The sequence below is a fragment of the Silene latifolia genome, chromosome 2, assembly GCF_048544455.1.
Source record: "Silene latifolia isolate original U9 population chromosome 2, ASM4854445v1, whole genome shotgun sequence".
NCBI classification, from domain to species: Eukaryota; Viridiplantae; Streptophyta; class Magnoliopsida; order Caryophyllales; family Caryophyllaceae; genus Silene; species Silene latifolia.
In genome coordinates this window covers 32,616,207-32,633,827 of record NC_133527.1, presented here as the reverse complement: position 1 = coordinate 32,633,827, position 17,621 = coordinate 32,616,207, and the positions used below count along the sequence as shown (strand labels likewise).

Sequence of the window (17,621 nt, the reverse complement as noted above, 5' to 3'; positions counted from 1 at the left end):
TAAGGTAGAGATTCGTCGTCGTGCTCCAAGGTTCATATATTATAAGGGAACACTTTACAGACGATCGTTCCTCGGGCAATGGCTAAGATGTCTTGACGAAACTGAAGCTTCTGAAGCCATGTACGAAGCTCATTCGGGTGTTTGTGACGCTCATCAATCCGGTCCAAAGCTTCATGATCGTGTGAAAAGAATGGGGTACTATTGGCCAACCATGGTGCAAGATTGCATGGACTTTGCGAAGAAGTGTGATGCTTGTCAGTTTAATGCAAATTTCATACACCAACCTCCAGAACCCTTGCATCCTACCATTTCATCAAGGCCCTTCGAAATGTGGGGACTAGATGTTGTAGGACCCATCACTCCAAAAGCATCAAATGGGCATGAATATATCCTCGCTGCAACAGATTATTTCTCAAAGTGGGCAGAAGTTGTCAGTGTACGTGAAGTAAAAAAGGAAATTGTTGTTGATTTCATTCGCACTCAAATCATCTTTCGGTATGGTGTACCACAACGCATCATAACTAATAATGGCAAGCCGTTCTTTAACAAGTTGATGAGAAGTCTTGCTGAAAAGTTCAAATTTAAACAATACAAGTCTTCCATGTACAATGCTCCGGCAAATGGCTTAGCTGAAGCTTTTAATAAGACGCTATGCAATTTGTTGAGGAAAGTGGTGGCGAAGTCAAAGCGTGATTGGCATGAGAGAATCGGTGAGGCATTGTGGGCCTATCGTACTACATACAAGACACCTACTCAAGCAACCCCGTATGTGTTGGTGTATGGAGTTGAAGTCGTGCTGCCATTAGAAGTTCAAATTCAATCTTTAAGAGTTGCCATTCAGGAAGAACTTACAAGTGATGACAATGACAAGCTGCGCTTGGAAGAGTTGGAAGCTTTAGACGAGAAAAGGTTGCAAGCACAACAAAAGCTACAGTGTTATCAAGCACGGTTGTCACGCGCATTCAACAAAAAGGTGCGCCCTCGATCTTTTCAGGCAGGAGACTTGGTGCTCGCGGTAAGAAGGCCGATCATTACTTCTCACAAACCTAAAGGCAAGTTCACTTCCAAGTGGGATGGGCCATATGTCGTGCAAGAGGTATACACCAATGGTGCTTATAAGATTGTTGATGAAGACGGTGTTCATGTAGGTCCGATCAACGGAAAATTCTTGAAGCACTACTACTCCTAAGCATGAGGCTAAACTGCATAAGCTCCTAAGCATGAGGCTAAACTGCATATCAAAATAAAACTCAAAATCAAATATAAAATATAAAATAAAAAAAAAAATCCTTCCCTGAACTACGTAGGCTTGATCTTGTAAAGTACTTGGGTACTTTGCGAGTACGTAGGCAACTTAAGTAAGTCTTACTTAGGTGCAGCCACACCCCCAAACAAAAAAAAAACTCCCTTTAATGAACTACGTTGGCTTGATCTTGCAAGTTGTCATTGTTGTCAACTTTGCGAGTATGTAGGCAGCTTGGATAAGCATTTTGTTCAAGTGCGGCCACACCACAAATCCAAATCACAAACCCTTCTAAGACAAAAAGGAGAAGTCAAAACTCGAAGTTAAAACAATGACTGATAAATTCTCTTATTCATGAAGTCTTGATTCAACCATTCTACTATCTTGCAAAAAAAAAAATCAAAGGTGAAAAAAAAATACAAGAGACAAAATCTATCTATGGGTCAACAGTGAGAGAAGCTCGCATCTCCTCAAGACATGCACGTTGCTCTCGAAGTGAAGCCTCCTCTTCAGCACTCATAGTAGGGGTGTTCTCGAGCTCATTCAAAAGCTTGACAGCGTCCTCGAAACGTGACTCTAGGGCGGTTAATGATTCACCTCTCGTCTCCAAGTCTGTACTTAACTTCTTTTCTAACTCTTGTGCCTTACCCAACTCAGTCTCGAGGTAAGTTATCTGGTCTTGGATGGTGGAGTGTTCTGCAACTTGAACTTGATACTCTTCTATTCCTTTATCCAAGAGTGCTTTGGCATGGTAAACTTCCTTCTGATGGGTAGCTATGTCTGTTTCCAAAGACTCGGGTCGCTGACGTTCGGATGCAAACCCTTCAAGCACAAGGTAGGCGTTGACTGCAGTCACGTAGGAATCCACTTGCTCACGTAATGATGTCACATCACCTTTCAGATGTATGATACTTCGATAAGCCTCATGAGCAAAAACAGCAGTTCTGGCAACTTCGTGGTAACTCGCGCTCTTTAGCTTTTCCAAGAACATGATGGCTATCGCTTGCTGAGCTCCATGAAAAATATCAATGTGTGCAGTTGGTGGTCGAAACGAAGTCGTAGAGCAGGCTGGAGCATTGACAGGTTGCGTACTAACAATGGCATCAAGTGCCTTGTTACTACTCTCAATGATGCGTGGAGTAATGAGCTTGGCAACATTCGGACCATCTATTGAACCCTGGCTAGCACCCACAAACGAGCTTCTAGTCTTGCTCTCTTCCGAGGCTGATTTTAATAAATTCTCTATGGGAGCGATTTGGTTAAGTACTGCAAGTTCCTTTCCTTTTCCAAGTTTCACTCTCAATGGACGAGTCATATTTCCTTGCTCGGGAATCGAAGCTCCCACTTCCAAAGCTACGTCTCCCTCCTGTTGTAAGATAATCAGTGTTATTTTCATAATAAGGGGAAATGAGAAATAAATGGAAATTAAGTAGCTTACCAATACTTGTAAAGGCACACATGAAGAGCTGGGAACCCCGTCAAGGATATGATCATCTAGCTTGACTTCATCGGCATCCAAGACACATGCCTTTCGTTTACCTCGACGTTCGTGTTTAGGATCAACCTCCGAGCTGGCATCGCTATTACGGTGTATCTCTACTTGATTCTTTTTCTTATGGGCGGCGTTTTTCGGGTGTATCTTGAGAGGGCGGGCCGGAGCTGAACCACCTGCGTCGTGATGCGCTTGACCTTTCCTCGGTTTAGAGCTATCAACAAGAATCTTCACACTCCTCTTTAGATCGCTCACACATCGTTCTCTCCACCAAACGCTAAACGCCGCGGTAACCTGACCATTTCATGAAATAGGAACAGAAGGAAGGAATACGCGAGACACGCTGCCTGAGAATAATAGAAGTTGCCAGTATTTTAGCGCCTCACGACGTGAGCCTGTTGCTTTATCGGAACCCCGGTTCAGTATATCAGGAATATCCTGATAAAAGCCAAATTGTCGGGAAAATCTTTGAGGATTGTAGGGCTCAACATGGAAGAAGTCATTCATGCGAAGGCATAGATAGGTGGAGCGAAGGGACACAAGGTAACTGAACTTTGAGCTTTCTAGTTCCCCATTATCGAACAAGAGGTCAGCTTTGTTTTTATGTGGAATAAAGCAAGATACCTTGGCTTTTCCCTCATCATGTATAAGAGCTCGGGCGTCATCATCAGTAATAGAAAGTGCACTTCCTGCCCCTGAGTACTTTACCATTGAGGGACCTCGAGGCTCTGGTTTTACATCATGATGAGTGTTGAAATAGTATGCAAGCCATCCATAGAGATAATGAGCAGGGAAGTAAGACTTGGAGTATCCAGGGTTGGAAGACCTGACTAGATCGTTAAGCCCTCTGTAGATGCTAGTCAAAACAGGAGCAGCCAAACAGAAACGTTGACCTTCCGCCATTAAACAAGCAGTTTCAAAGGTACCGGCTCTGATCCATCTGTCTTCGTCTTCAGGTAGAACGAACGTGCACAACCAACATGATATATAGGCAGCCAGGTAAGTTTTTCCTTTCTGAGTATTGCTAGTAACCCCAAGCCTCTCAAATATGGCTAGCTCTTCTTCAGTCCACTCATCAGACGGGCGTGGATCAAACTCCCCACTTGGATTCTGCGTGGATCTTGGACGGAGTTTGGTTTTTGACTTCTTCACGGGAGGTAGATAGGTCTCCCCTCTCTTAAACCAGAAGTCGATCCATTGCCTTGCAGATACTTCACCAGAGGTGGAAGATCTCCTCACAAGACGGTGGTATGCAGCAAACAAGTACTTGCATGTTGCGGGAACATTTGTGCCATCTCGAACATTTCGCTCTTTAAGCATGCTAGGATGTGGAACAGTCTCATCATAAAGCTCACCGACTATGGATAAGCCCCCAAGCATTCTCAGGTCCCACAAAGAAATGGACAGTTCTCCTTCTCTAGTATGAAGGGTGTTTGTGGTAGGGCACCAAGCTTCAAAGAAAGCGCGCATTACTGGCACATGTTTGTCATATGAGTACAATGATGCGTTGATCGCCGAGCTGATGGAAGAGATTTCAAGGATATCACCGAAACGAGCAAGCACATCTTCGGTCCACTCCCAATATCCAGCAGTATGTCTTGACTCTCCGTAAATCTTCAAGTTGTTAGAGCCCCACTTCATTGATCCGACAATTATTCTCCGTCCAAGTAAGGGATAGGTGGAATATTCGTCGGCCTTTGTCTTGAAGGTGCTCTTTAGAAGAAAACGGGCTGTCACATCCGACTTGGCAATATCGAACTTTGATGACATTTCAGGATCGAAACAATGTTTGTTGACCACACTAGCTTCACCTTTGGAAGAGCGCAAGGATTGGCGAGTAACAAAGCGGGTTCCGGAATTTGCATCATCTTTTTCATGGTCGACTATGGCAAGGTAGGTAAGATCTTTGTTGCAAAGCTCCTTGAAGTATACCATGACGACCCTGAAAAAGCAAGGGTATCATAAAAGAAACAAGACGTCACTTTTTAAGATAAAATTGTTTACCAACCACACATTGTCTAGCCAAATCCAATTCTCTCTCGATACGTTCCTCAATAAATCCGATTCGTACGGATTCTTCCCCTAACTAACGACGAGATCTTGGTGGAATTGCCACATATGAAATTGAGCACAATTTTGCAAAGAAATAGCCCACTTGTTTCTCGAGAAAAGATGGGAAACATGCTCTATATCATTTGATTGAATAGTTGACCCAGCCCCTTGTTGTTTGAAGAAACCCTCCACTTCAATTGGTCTTTTTTCACGAAAAGCAGACATAAGATAACAAATCCAGTGCTTCACTAAGATTTCGAAAAGCTGTCCCGAATTCAAGTTAATTATGTTTCGCCTCCTCCTCAGAGTGTCAAATGGTAAGACGTCACTTTTTAAGATCAAAAAAAAAAAAAAAAAAAAAAGTGTCAAATAACAAGAAGACGTCACTTTTTAAGATAAAAAAAAAATGTCAAATGGTAAGACGTCACTTTTTCAAAAAAAAAAATGTGTTCAATGGTAAGACGTCACTTTTTGAGATAAAAAAAAGTGTCAAATAACAAGAAGACGTCACTTTTTAAGATCAAAAAAAAAAAAAAAACTTACTGTGATCTTTTTGTGTCCCGATCGTCAGTTACGATTTTTGAGGCGTAATCTGGTCATCGACCGATAAAATTTCTGTGCAACAAAGCAGTGAAAAGATTATAAGACATACCGTGATGAGTTGATCACCTTCGAGTCTTCGACAACTCTTGATGCAAGATAAATCGTGCGAAGGGCTTTCAAGTGTACATGGGAGCAAAGCAGATTCGAGTTTGACGGAAATATCAATATGACTATATATAGAAGTACATGTAGTAATGCATGCTTGTAACGGTAGTCATTAGTCAAGGCTTCATGAGTCATTATTCCACTTTATGGCTATTGATGGAATATTTTACCATTGTGATGAAAGCAAAGCATCAATTATACCACCAAGGGGCATATTAACAATATATCCATATCAAATCATATAAACAAGTAAATAGGAACAAATATTAAAGATATGATTCTATTGTACATATAGCAATATTATATCCTCTAGAATAAGCTATGTATATTCTCCTTAATTAGGTTCTTCCTCTCCTATATATACCATGTATCATAGCTCATTGTAATATACATTCATTCAATATAATTATCTTTCTTATATGGTATCTAGGAGCTTCAAACGATCCTCCAAAAACCCTTTGCAACCCCGCCGAGCCACCTTCAAACGCCTCCCACAAAACAAATACCCACCCGCCTCCACCATGACTAACTCACAAGAAACCACCATCAAGAATCCTCACGATCTTTCGCAAAGACCTCTCACCTCTTTGAACCTTAACCACTGCGTGAAACTCGACCCCATGAACTACACTTCATGGCATTTCCAACTTACCCATATACTGTTTGGCTATAGTCTCCTTGGTTTCCTTGACGGATCCTATCCTGCTCCATCTCCGACTATCGTCGGTGATGACAAAGTTGAAAAACCAAACCCATCTTATTTTACATGGCTTAAACAAGATGGCTTGATTTTAGGTGCCCTTATGGGGACCCTATCCTCGGCTGTCCAAGCCCTAATAGTCCGGGCCAAAACCTCGAAAGAGGCCTGGGACATCCTCGCACAAACCTACGCAAACCCTTCGCGTGCACACATATTACAAATAAAAGACCGTCTTGAGTCGATAGTCAAAACCACCGATCAGTCGATCACTGACTATATGAACTCCATTAAAGCATGTATCGACCAACTTGCTTTAATGGGCAAGGTTCTCGATCCCGAAGATATTGTGTCCAAGGTTTTACGAGGCCTTGATTACAAACTTTATAAACCCGTCTTAGATACGGTCCGTGCTCGAGACAACCCTATATCATTCGAAGCCCTCCATGAGAAACTACTGTCTCATGAACTCCTTCTCAAACAACAACCTCAACAATCTGAAACCAATATTTTTCAACCCACTGCCAACCCGGCTTACCGCCAAAACCACTACAACAATCACGGACAAAGCAACAACCAGTACCAACCCAACCGTTATCACCACAACACCAACTCCTCACCCCACTATCAATCCCGCCAACAACCTACCGCTAACCCGAACCCACGACCCTTCAAAGGCCGCTGCCAGTGGTGTCGACAGGTAGGCCATGTCATTGCGGACTGTCCTCTGTTTCGCAAACTCTTCCCCACCATTGTCTTTCCCGAGCCACAAACCCGCCAGTCTCAACCACAAGCCCACGCTGCCTCTACTGGTGTCGCCAACCCCAACCCTAACTACTTGCTCGACAGTGGAGCATCCCACCATGTCACACACGACCTCGACACCCTCGCCTTCCACTCGCCCTACTTTGGTCAAGACGATCTTATTATTGGTGATGGTTCTGCTTTAGACATTGCTAATATAGGTAATTTCACCCTTTCTTCTCTTAAATTAAATAATGTTTTACATGTCCCGCAAATTTCGCGAAATATTTTATCAATCTCTCAGTTATGTAGAGATAATAATGCATATGTCGTTTTCTCATCAACCTCGTTTGTTATTAAGGAAATCTTGACGGGAGCAACAATACTCCAGGGCCGAGCTAGGAATGGCATTTACGAGTTGAGTCCGTCACCACCAACCGTCTGCTTTACAAAGAAAGGCTCAACTTCTCTCTCGTGGCATCATAGATTAGGTCATCCGAATCATGATGTAATACGAATTATCAATAAAAATTTACCTTTTAATATTGCTAATTACTCAACCTGTGAATCGTGTCTCATTAGCAAAAGCACAAAACTGCCCTTTGCGACTTCATCGTTTAAAACAAACGCCCCACTTGACCTTATTTTTTCGGATTTATGGACAAGCCCGGTACACTCTCGCGAAAATTATAAGTATTATGTTATTTTCGTTGACCATTTTAGCAAATACATATGGCTTTTTCCGTTAAAACGAAAATCCGAAACCATGCAGGTCTTCGTTAGATTCAAGGCTCTTGTTGAAAAATTTTTCCGAAAACCCGTAAGACAATTTTTCTCCGATAACGGAGGTGAATTTCAGAAACTAACCCCATACTTACTTGACAATGGTATAAGTCACTTCACTTCTCCACCACATACCCCTGAACACAATGGGTATGCTGAGCGCCGACACCGTCACATTGTTGAAACCGGTCTAGCTCTCCTCTCTCACGCAAAGCTACCTACAACATTCTGGCCGTTCGCCTTTAGTACGGCAACCTATTTAATTAATAGATTACCAACATCTACACTACATGGACAAAACCCGTACTCCATGCTTTTCCATGTTCCTCCTAATTATACCAAGTTACATAATTTTGGATGTTTATGTTACCCATGGTTGCGACCCTATACAAACCATAAACTTGATTATCGTTCCGTTCCTTGCATCTTTGTCGGATATTCAACCACTCAAAGTGCATTTCACTGTCTTGAACCCAAAACAAATCGCCTTTATACCTCTCGCCATGTCAAATTTGTTGAAGATGAATACCCTTACACACGTCTCCTCAACACCACACCATCCACTGATGACAACACCAATACTAATCCCGATGATTGGTGCCGTCTTATTATTCCTGTCCTACGGGCAGACCCACCTGCCACATCACCTGCCACCTCACCCAACACCACACCCACTACCCCTATACCTCGACCATGACCGCCTATCACCCATGTCTATACACGCCGTCCCATTCCTCCTTCCACATCCACCACCTCACCGTCCATTCCCTCCACCGACAACACCCCCAACTGCAACTCTACTCCTCTTCATTCTCCTCTGGACACGGCTGTACCCGAGCCTCAACCACCTCCGCCACAACACAACATTGTCACTCGGCTTGCTAATAATATACGAAAACCCAATCCTAAATACGCCAACCTCGCACTTGCTTCCGCTACAACCAACTCACTCCCAACCACGCAACCAAACTTGGACATTAGTCCCAAAACAATCGTCTCAAAATGTCATTGGATGTAAGTGGGTCTATCGAATCAAATACAACCCCGATGGCTCACTAAAACAACACAAGGCACGCCTCGTTGCCAAAGGCTTTCACCAACGTCCGGGTATAGATTATACAGAGACATTCAGTCCGGTCGTAAAACCCACAACTGTTCGCTTAATTCTCTCGCTTGCCGTCACCAAGTCCTGGTCCTTACGTCAGCTCGATGTCAATAATGCGTTCCTCCAAGGCACACTGACTGATGATGTATACATGGCCCAACCACAAGGATTTGTTGATGCTTCGAAACCTGAATATGTTTGCAAATTAAAAAAGGCAATCTACGGCTTAAAGCAAGCTCCAAGAGCGTGGTACACCGAGCTTAAGTCATACCTTATTACCTATGGTTTTCGTCAATCAATATCGGACTCTTCATTATTTATTATTAACAACAAAACTACCTGTATCTACATGCTCGTCTATGTCGACGACATTATCATTACTGGCCCAAACCAACATCAATTACAACAATTTATTAACAACCTCTCAAATCGCTTTTCTATTAAGGACCTTGGTCCATTGTCCTACTTTCTAGGCATTGAAGTCACTCCTAACAATCTTGGTCTTCATCTTAACCAAGCTAAATACATACATGACTTACTTGTCAAGCATAAAATGGCCTATGCCAAACCAACTACAACCCCTATTGCTACGGATGTGCACCTCTGTCGTGAAGACGATAAACCAATCCAAGACCACTCCGACTATCGAACCATAGTCGGGAGCCTTCAATATCTCTCTCTCACTCGACCTGACATTGCTTTCACGGTCAATCGCTTAGCACAATTTCTACATCACCCTACTTCCACCCACTGGTCCGCGCTGAAACGCCTCCTCCGCTATCTTCAAGGGACTCAATCCTATGGCATTCAACTCTATCGCACCACTCCTCTCTGTCTTCATGCATTTTGCGATGCCGATTTTGCTGGTGACAAAGATAATTATATTTCCACAACAGGCTACATCATATACCTTGGTCGGACTCCGATCTCCTGGTCTTCTAAAAAGCAACGTGGCCTTGCTCTATCTACTACTGAAGCTGAGTTTCGAGCCTTAGCAGCTGTCACCACTGAGGTTCTCTGGCTACGCAATCTACTCGCTGAACTCAACATAGCTGTCACGAAACCTCCCGCACTCTACTGTGATAACATGTCAGCCACTCTTTATGCCAAAAACCCGGTCTTCCACTCACGAATGAAGCATATGGCCTTATCTTTTCACTTCGTCCGGGAACACCTCCACCAAGGACACATTCGAATTCAACATGTCGCAAGCAAAGACCAGCTGGCAGATGCTCTAACCAAACCCCTGCTCAAACGCTGCTTTTTGGAACTACGAGACAAGATTGGCCTTCTCCCTCCGACGTCCATCTTGCGGGGGCGTATTAACAATATATCCATATCAAATCATATAAACAAGTAAATAGGAACAAATATTAAAGATATGATTCTATTGTACATATAGCAATATTATATCCTCTAGAATAAGCTATGTATATTCTCCTTAATTAGGTTCTTCCTCTCCTATATATAACATGTATCATAGCTCATTGTAATATACATTCATTCAATATAATTATCTTTCTTATAGGGCATTCACTCAAAAAATAGCCGGTGAATTCCAATTTGCTCAGACAAGACAAAAAAGATATGGAGTAATTAGGTATGACCAAATTTTCCAATTTAAAATTCAATTAGCTCAATAGTGAGTTTCATGGGTACGTACATCAATATTAAACAATGAGATTTAAGGTAATGCTCTAATGACCAATATTTGTAGTGGAGAATTACTCAAAAGCTTACAATTTCAATGTACATGAAAGAAAGGCTATTTGTCTAGTGTATATCTAAGTTACTACCGTCAAGGTTACAAAATGACCAGGGTGACATAAATTTAAGTGCAATTCGTCAAGGTTACAAAATGACCAAGGTGACGAAAAATTCAAATGCTATCCGCCAAGTCAGACAATGACAGGATGGCCGAAAAAAATGCTATCGATGCAACATGATGGATAGCCGTCGACTTCCAAGTCAAACCAAAAAAATGTGTCGAGACCCCGCCACGCTAAAACACTTCGAAAGTGGGCATGACAAAGTCTCGAGGGGGCAATTTGTAGGCATTAAAATTTTATTTAAATGTCGAAAATACAGAAGTTAATTAATTTGAGTTAATAATAAATATATTACTCAATTTAATTATTTTTGTCCCTTTTAAATCAAATTTGGGTCATTCTGAATTATTCGGGTCCAAACAGAAGTCAAATTGGGCTGAAATTGCAAACGGGCCGAGAAATGGGCCTGCGGCCAAGCCCGAGGAAAAGCCCAAATTTTTCTCTATAAATACCCCAAGTTTATTCATTTCAAAGGATAGAAAAACTTGAAGAAAAGAAAAGCTCTGGAATTCTCTCTGAAAATCTCGTGAAATTCAACGTAAGCAGTCAACAAGCACAACAAATTCGTGCCGCCTGCGCAAGAAAACTCAAACATTCAAACTCGAATATTCAAACATTCAAACATTCAAGAGAGACTCAAGTCGTTCGACCCTCTCAAGAATACAAGTCAACGTCGCGCGTAGAGTGCATACGCCCTCTACACGCGTACCCTATTTTTTTAGAATCAGAGGATTATTAGAGATTGTACACGAACTTTTCTGATATTAATAAAAACTCATTTTGTTTCCTTGTTTTGTATTTCAGTTATCGCGATACAAAATATGTCGTTACAGTAATATCTTAGATTCTCAAACAAAAACTTTCATGTTTCATTTTCAAGACATTAAAGATAAGGAAAGGGTCATGGAGGGTCAGCCGTGGCATTTTGACTCTTTCGTTTGGTGTTTCAATGAACCCAACTCTAATGGAAATCTATGGGATGTGCCTCTTTCCTTTGTACCTTTCTGGGTTCGTATATACGATTTACCTTTGGAAGGGAGGGGTTTAGAGGAGAATTGTCGAAAGTTGGGTAACCAGATTGGGGTTTATGTTGATAGGGATTCCTCTACCTATCCACAACTTGATAGGGCTATCCGTATTAGGGTTCTCCTTGATGTTAGATCGAAGCTTCGTCGATCTGTTAGCATTCGCATGAAGGGTGGTCGGCTGGTTAATTTCTCTGTTAAGTATGAACGTCTGCCTTTATTTTGCTATGGGTGTGGTTTACTCGGACACGGGGAGAAGGATTATGATGAGGGGCCTTATGAGGAAGGATCACATGTTTATGGTGCTTGGATTCGTGCTTCCCCTTGGAAACCAGTGCGAATAGCTGAGGTTCGTCAGAAGAATTCGGGGGTTGGGAGAGCTTTAAGTAAAAATTTTGAGGACATTGCTAAGGCAGGGGAGAACCTAGCTGTTGATAATATGATGAAAATTTTACAAGCTGTTTCCCTAAACACTAAGGTTAAAGCTCCTACCACTGATAAGGGTGATAAAGTGATGGTGGTCTCGGGTGCTCACGCTGATGAGGCTCCCTCAGTGCAGAATGAACCTGATGGGGGTTTGTTAACAAGGAAAGAACCTGGGAAATGGCGTAGATGCGTGCAGAAAACATCTAATTCGAAGGTATCTGAGGAGGGGTCTGGTTCCAAGAAACGCAACAGAGAGGAGATTTGGATGATGATATAGGAGTGGGGTCCAAGCGCTTCCATGGGTCACCTGATAATATAGAGGATTCTTTGGTGGTTTCTGCTGCTGCTTATAGTGTGTGGGAGGGGGAAGGTGTTGAAGGACAAGAGATTTCAGCTTATAATGCTATATCGGCGGAGGTTGCGGACCTGCAACCCCGCTGGGAGCCATGAGTATCCTTTGTTACAACTGTCGGGGATTAGGCAACGACCCGGCAGTTGTTAGGTTGAGGGGGTTGCTACGGGGGGAAACGACGGATGTGGTGGTGTTGTTAGAAACTAAATTGAGTAGTCAAGAAATACAAGGTGTTATTAAGCGACTTGGGGGTGTCTATGATGGCGTGGGTGTTGATTCAGTTGGTCGATCTGCGGGGGTAGCTATCTTATGGAGAGAAGGGGTAGAAGTGGATGTTATTTCTTCGACTGCCCACCATATTGATGAGGCTATACGGGGTGTATTTAATGTGGATGAATGGCGACTTACTGGGGTCTATGGATGGTCACGGCATGAAGATAAATGGAAAACCTGGCGACTTATGAAGGATATCAAATCGCTTTCAAGTTTGCCATGGGTTATGATCGGGGATTTTAACCAGATTCTTTTTGAACATGAGAAGAAGGGTGGAGCTCCGAGAGAGCAGGCCTTAATGGATGAGTTTCGTGAGGCGGTTGATGAGTGTGAGCTTTTGGATGTGGGCTTCTCAGGTAATCCCTACACCTGGTGGAACAAACGAAGTGGGGAGGATGCGGTGTATGAGCGTTTGGACAGGGCTCTCGTCTCGTCTGCCTTTGTGGAGATGTGCCTACCATTACTTTGCACCATTTGGAATTTGACAAATCCGATCATATGCCGATTAAGCTTGCCATGTTTTCTCCTATTAAATCATTTAAAGGGAAGAGGTTTCGGTTTGAGGATATGTGGGTGACTAGTGAAGGATGTGAGGAGGTTGTGCGCGAGTCTTGGGTGCATTCGGGTGCTCTGGGGAGTGGTCAAGATGCCCTTTATAAATTGGGGGCCTGCTCGAGGAAGCTTAGCGAGTGGAGTAAAATCCAATTTGGGGATTTACGTAAGCAAATCGAGGAAACGCGAAAACGCATGCATTTTTTGGACTCGTGTCCTCCTTTACCCGAAACTGTTAATGAAAGGAAAGGTGTTTGTTAGAAATTGGATGATTTGTTAATGGCGGAAGAAAATTTCTGGTGCCAACGTTCACGTGTTAGTTACCTTGAGGAGGGGGATAGAAATACAAGGTTTTTCCATATACGGGCTTCCAATCGAAAGAGACGGAATCGAATTTGCAGACACAAAGATACGATGGGTAATTGGGTTATGGAGGAGGGGAAAATGCGGGACTTGGCTATGAGTTTTTTCGATGATTTATTCACTTCAGCTGGGCCAAGCCGTATTGACGAGGCTTTGGATTATGTTGAGCCTTGTGTCACGGGTGCAATGAATGAACAACTTACTAAACCGTTTACCCATGAGGAAGTTCGTGAGGCTCTTTTCCAGATGAAGCCAAGCAAAGCTCCGGGACCGGATGGTTTAAATGCGAATTTCTACCAAAAATACTGGCATATTATTGGGAAGGATGTGGCGGCTTATGTGATAAATTGTCTTGAAGGAAGGGAGGATTTGACGAATGTTAATCATACACATATTGTGCTTATTCCTAAAATCAAAAATGCCACGGACCTGAGTAATTTCCGGCCTATTGCTCTCTGCAATGTGATTTACAAATTAATTTCAAAAGTGCTTGTGGGCAGATTAAAGGGCTTTTTGGATGAGCTGATGGATGTCGAACAAAGTGCTTTTATTCCGGGGAGGCTAATTGCGGACAATGCTATTATGGCGTTTGAAAGTTTTCATTTCATTAAGTCCCATAATCATGGTAAAGCGGGTTATATGTCGCTAAAGCTCGATATGAGTAAGGCTTATGATAGAGTCGAGTGGATCTTTTTGGAGCGGGTCTTGGTCAAAATGGGGTTTGCTCCTCGGTGGGTGGAGATGACGATGAATTGTGTTAGGACAGTGCGGTCTACTATTTTGATTAATGGTATCCCCTCGCACTACAAGAAACAAGTCGTTTACCAACCGATTTTACCGACCGCTCAAAAAGTCGGTCTTTGAATCCCATTACCGACCGATATCAGTTGGTAAATTAAATATGGTCGGTAATTTACCCACCGATTATATTTCAGACGGTAATATTATAAAATCGGTCTCTAAATATTAAATTACCCACCGTGGTTTAAAGAACATGTAAGTTTCATAGGTAAACATTAGACAAATATATACAAACCTTAAGTACAAAATATATTTACTTATATAACTTTGAAATTAGGTAATTCAAGAGAATATCAAAGATGATTTGTTGGTTGCCTTAGCAATGGGTCCTTCTAAAGAAGTACAAACTTGGCAGAGATATTCTATCAATGGCTTTAATTTTCACACATTGAAGTATGGGAAAAATAAAGCTAGTATGAATTACGGTGTTTGCGTAAACGGTATTGATGGAGATGACTATTATGGTACCTTAGAAGAGATCATTGAGTTAAGGTATTGTGGCGAACAAACGGTTTACAACGCCATCTTGTTCAAATGTTGTTGGATGGATAATTCTTCAAACGGCACAATTGTTCATGACACCTATAAACTTGTAGAAGTTAATCATTAGAGGAAGTACGGAAAATACGATCCTTTTGTACTTGCACATCAAGTTAATCAAGTTTATTATGCTCCTTATCCAAACACAAGGAAAGATAGAGATCATTGGTGGGCGGTGTTCAAAAGTAAGGCAAGATCAGAAATTGATGCACCGGTTGACAATACTATGGTATTACAAGAAGAGGTGACGACACCTCTAAATTTGTCTTCCATTGTCGAAGATGATCTGTTACAAGTTTTGGATGAAGGTGGCGATGAGGAAGAAGATGAAGAAGAGGTGGAGTTTCATAGATTACAAAGAGGAAAGAATGACATGTACGACAAAGATGAAGATGATTTTATAAATGATGATGATGATGATGATGATGATGATGATGATGATGATGATGATGATGATGATGATGATGATGATGATGATGATGATGAGGAGGAGGAGGAGGAGGAGGAGGAGAAGGAGGAGGAAGAGGAAGAAGAAGAGGAGGATGAAGAGGAAGAAGAAGAAGACTAGTTCTTGTTTGTTTTATAATTCATCTATGTATTAAGACTTACATTTTTAAATCATGAGAATTAGTTCATTACATTTTCTATTAAGATTAGTTCATTAAATTTCCTATTAAGACTAGTTCTTGTTTGTTATATAATTTATCTATGTATTAAGACTTACATTTTTAAATCATGAGTATTAGTTCATTACATTTTCTATTAAAATTAGTTCATTACATTTTTAATTCATGACATTTATCTATATTGCTAATGTTTTCTAGTGTGCATTTAATTTGTTTAAGATGTCAGGCCGAGGACGAGGACGAGGACGGGGACGGGGACGGGGACGGGGACGGGGAAAAGGAGAAGGACGAGGCGTGGTATTTAGGAACCAGCAGCAGGAGGATGAGGAGGACAGATCTGGAGACGTCTCCGAAATGGTCATGGATCAGAATCCGGAGCACACCGCATCTACGGCATCAAAGTGTGATGTTATTGAAATAGAGCCGGGAAAGCTATGGTACAATTTGTTATCTATATTGTATTTTTTTAAGTAAATGCAATTTAAACACGAGTTTAATCAATTTTGCATTAATATTGATATAGGTTTGACGACACCCAGGTGACCCGGAGAGTTACCCGCTCTTTCAAAAACAACTACGATTTCCCTTACTTCAACTGGTCGGAAACTCCACAATCCAAAAAAGATGCATGGTTCAATGGCTTTAGGGTATTTATACTGTCTCTTACCTTTGTTTACAACTTAAATTTTTTAATTTCATTTCATGATCTCCTAGTTGGCTATTATTATCTTTTCATTGACGAAAAGGTCAATTTCTGAGCAAAGGATAGTCTTTGCCTCTGACTCCGTGAGACTGATAGGCAACTTTGCAATACGAGTCTTCAGAGACCTGATTGCATTTCCCATACTGATAGAGAGGGGTCTGCATTCACTTAGGTATGAAATATAATTACTGATCCTGGCTGTTAGATCTCTGGATAGAGTCTTCTGAAGTGGGGTGTGATAGTCTTCAATGGCTTCTTTAAAAGCATATAGCATAGCAATAAATTTTAGAAGACAGTTGTGCGACGGAGTGGCTGCAACACGGCTCTTTTAGAAGAAAATCTATATATGATTTGATTTGTTAGTGGCTGCAACAGAGCTTAAATTTTTTACAGCTTAAATTTTTTTACATCTTAAATTTCCCTTATTTTACAGCTTAATTTTTTTTATTTGTTAGAGTTTGTGCAAGTGGGATTCAAGGTATGATGAAGAATGTAGGATAAGGTATGACGAGACGGCTCAGAAACGTCTAAAAGGTTCGGTAAATGAAGCCGCTAGGTCTAGAGCTAATCCGGGTTGGATGCTACCTCATGTTCACAAAGCGTTCCTTGAGAAGCGGAAAGGTAAGGGATTTGTTAAGAAATCAGAGCAAGCTTCGATAAATAAGAGAGGTGGAGAAGATGGCCCTACTACACACCATTATGGGTCAATCAAAGCGGTAAAACATGCGGCAAAGATGGTAAATAACTTACACTTTTTACTTGTTCATTAGTTAGTCGGTAATTTGAAGAATTTGCAGACTTTGGAAATCTATCCGAATATGTTTGTGGGAAGTTTGTCGAATATGTGTATACTGGAACAAGTCTTCTTGTCCAGCCACCCATGATCTTTTGGGCATCTGCCTTTGAGATTTGGGTTTTGGAAATGTTATCAAACTTGGCTATGTCCTTTTTCTCAACTTTGTCAACTTTTAGTTGGGCATGCATTTCAGAATCCCAAAATATTTCTGATAGATTAGGTTACACCTTTTCTAAATGTTTTCGATTATGAGTTTGGATTTCCGATGTTTTCCCGAGTTTCGATTTATTGACACAGGAAATGGAAACTTCCATACATTTTAGTGTAAGTTTAGGAAATGTTTAATGATTGAAATAAACATCAACTCTGCTGATGAAATCGAACAGCTGATTGTCTTACTTAATGTTTCTGATAGAAGTGGTTATTTGTACAAGTTAGTGTCTTGTTATATAAGTATGTCCCTCGAAATTGATTCTTTGTTTTGGTATTTCAAAAGGCGAAGGATAGGGAG

The 17,621-nt window shown here is 41.6% G+C and overlaps 2 protein-coding genes across 2 annotated transcripts; one reads left to right on the top strand and one right to left on the bottom strand.

Moving 5' to 3' along the window:
* Window positions 1–1,566: 1,566 nt before the first annotated feature.
* Window positions 1,567–5,398, bottom strand: LOC141642579 (uncharacterized). The gene is made up of 2 exons (XM_074451412.1): window positions 5,331–5,398; window positions 1,567–4,677 (listed from the first exon to the last, which is right to left on the bottom strand). Exon 2 carries the CDS (start codon window positions 4,668–4,670, stop codon window positions 3,039–3,041), a length of 1,632 nt encoding a protein of 543 aa, XP_074307513.1. The 5' UTR covers window positions 4,671–4,677; window positions 5,331–5,398; the 3' UTR covers window positions 1,567–3,038.
* A 7,152-nt stretch (window positions 5,399–12,550) lies between these two features.
* Window positions 12,551–13,542, top strand: LOC141638656 (uncharacterized). Its single transcript, XM_074448002.1, has 2 exons — window positions 12,551–13,085; window positions 13,178–13,542. The coding sequence occupies exons 1-2, from the start codon at window positions 12,551–12,553 to the stop codon at window positions 13,540–13,542; spliced, it is 900 nt and encodes a 299-aa protein (XP_074304103.1).
* Window positions 13,543–17,621: the final 4,079 nt, after the last annotated feature.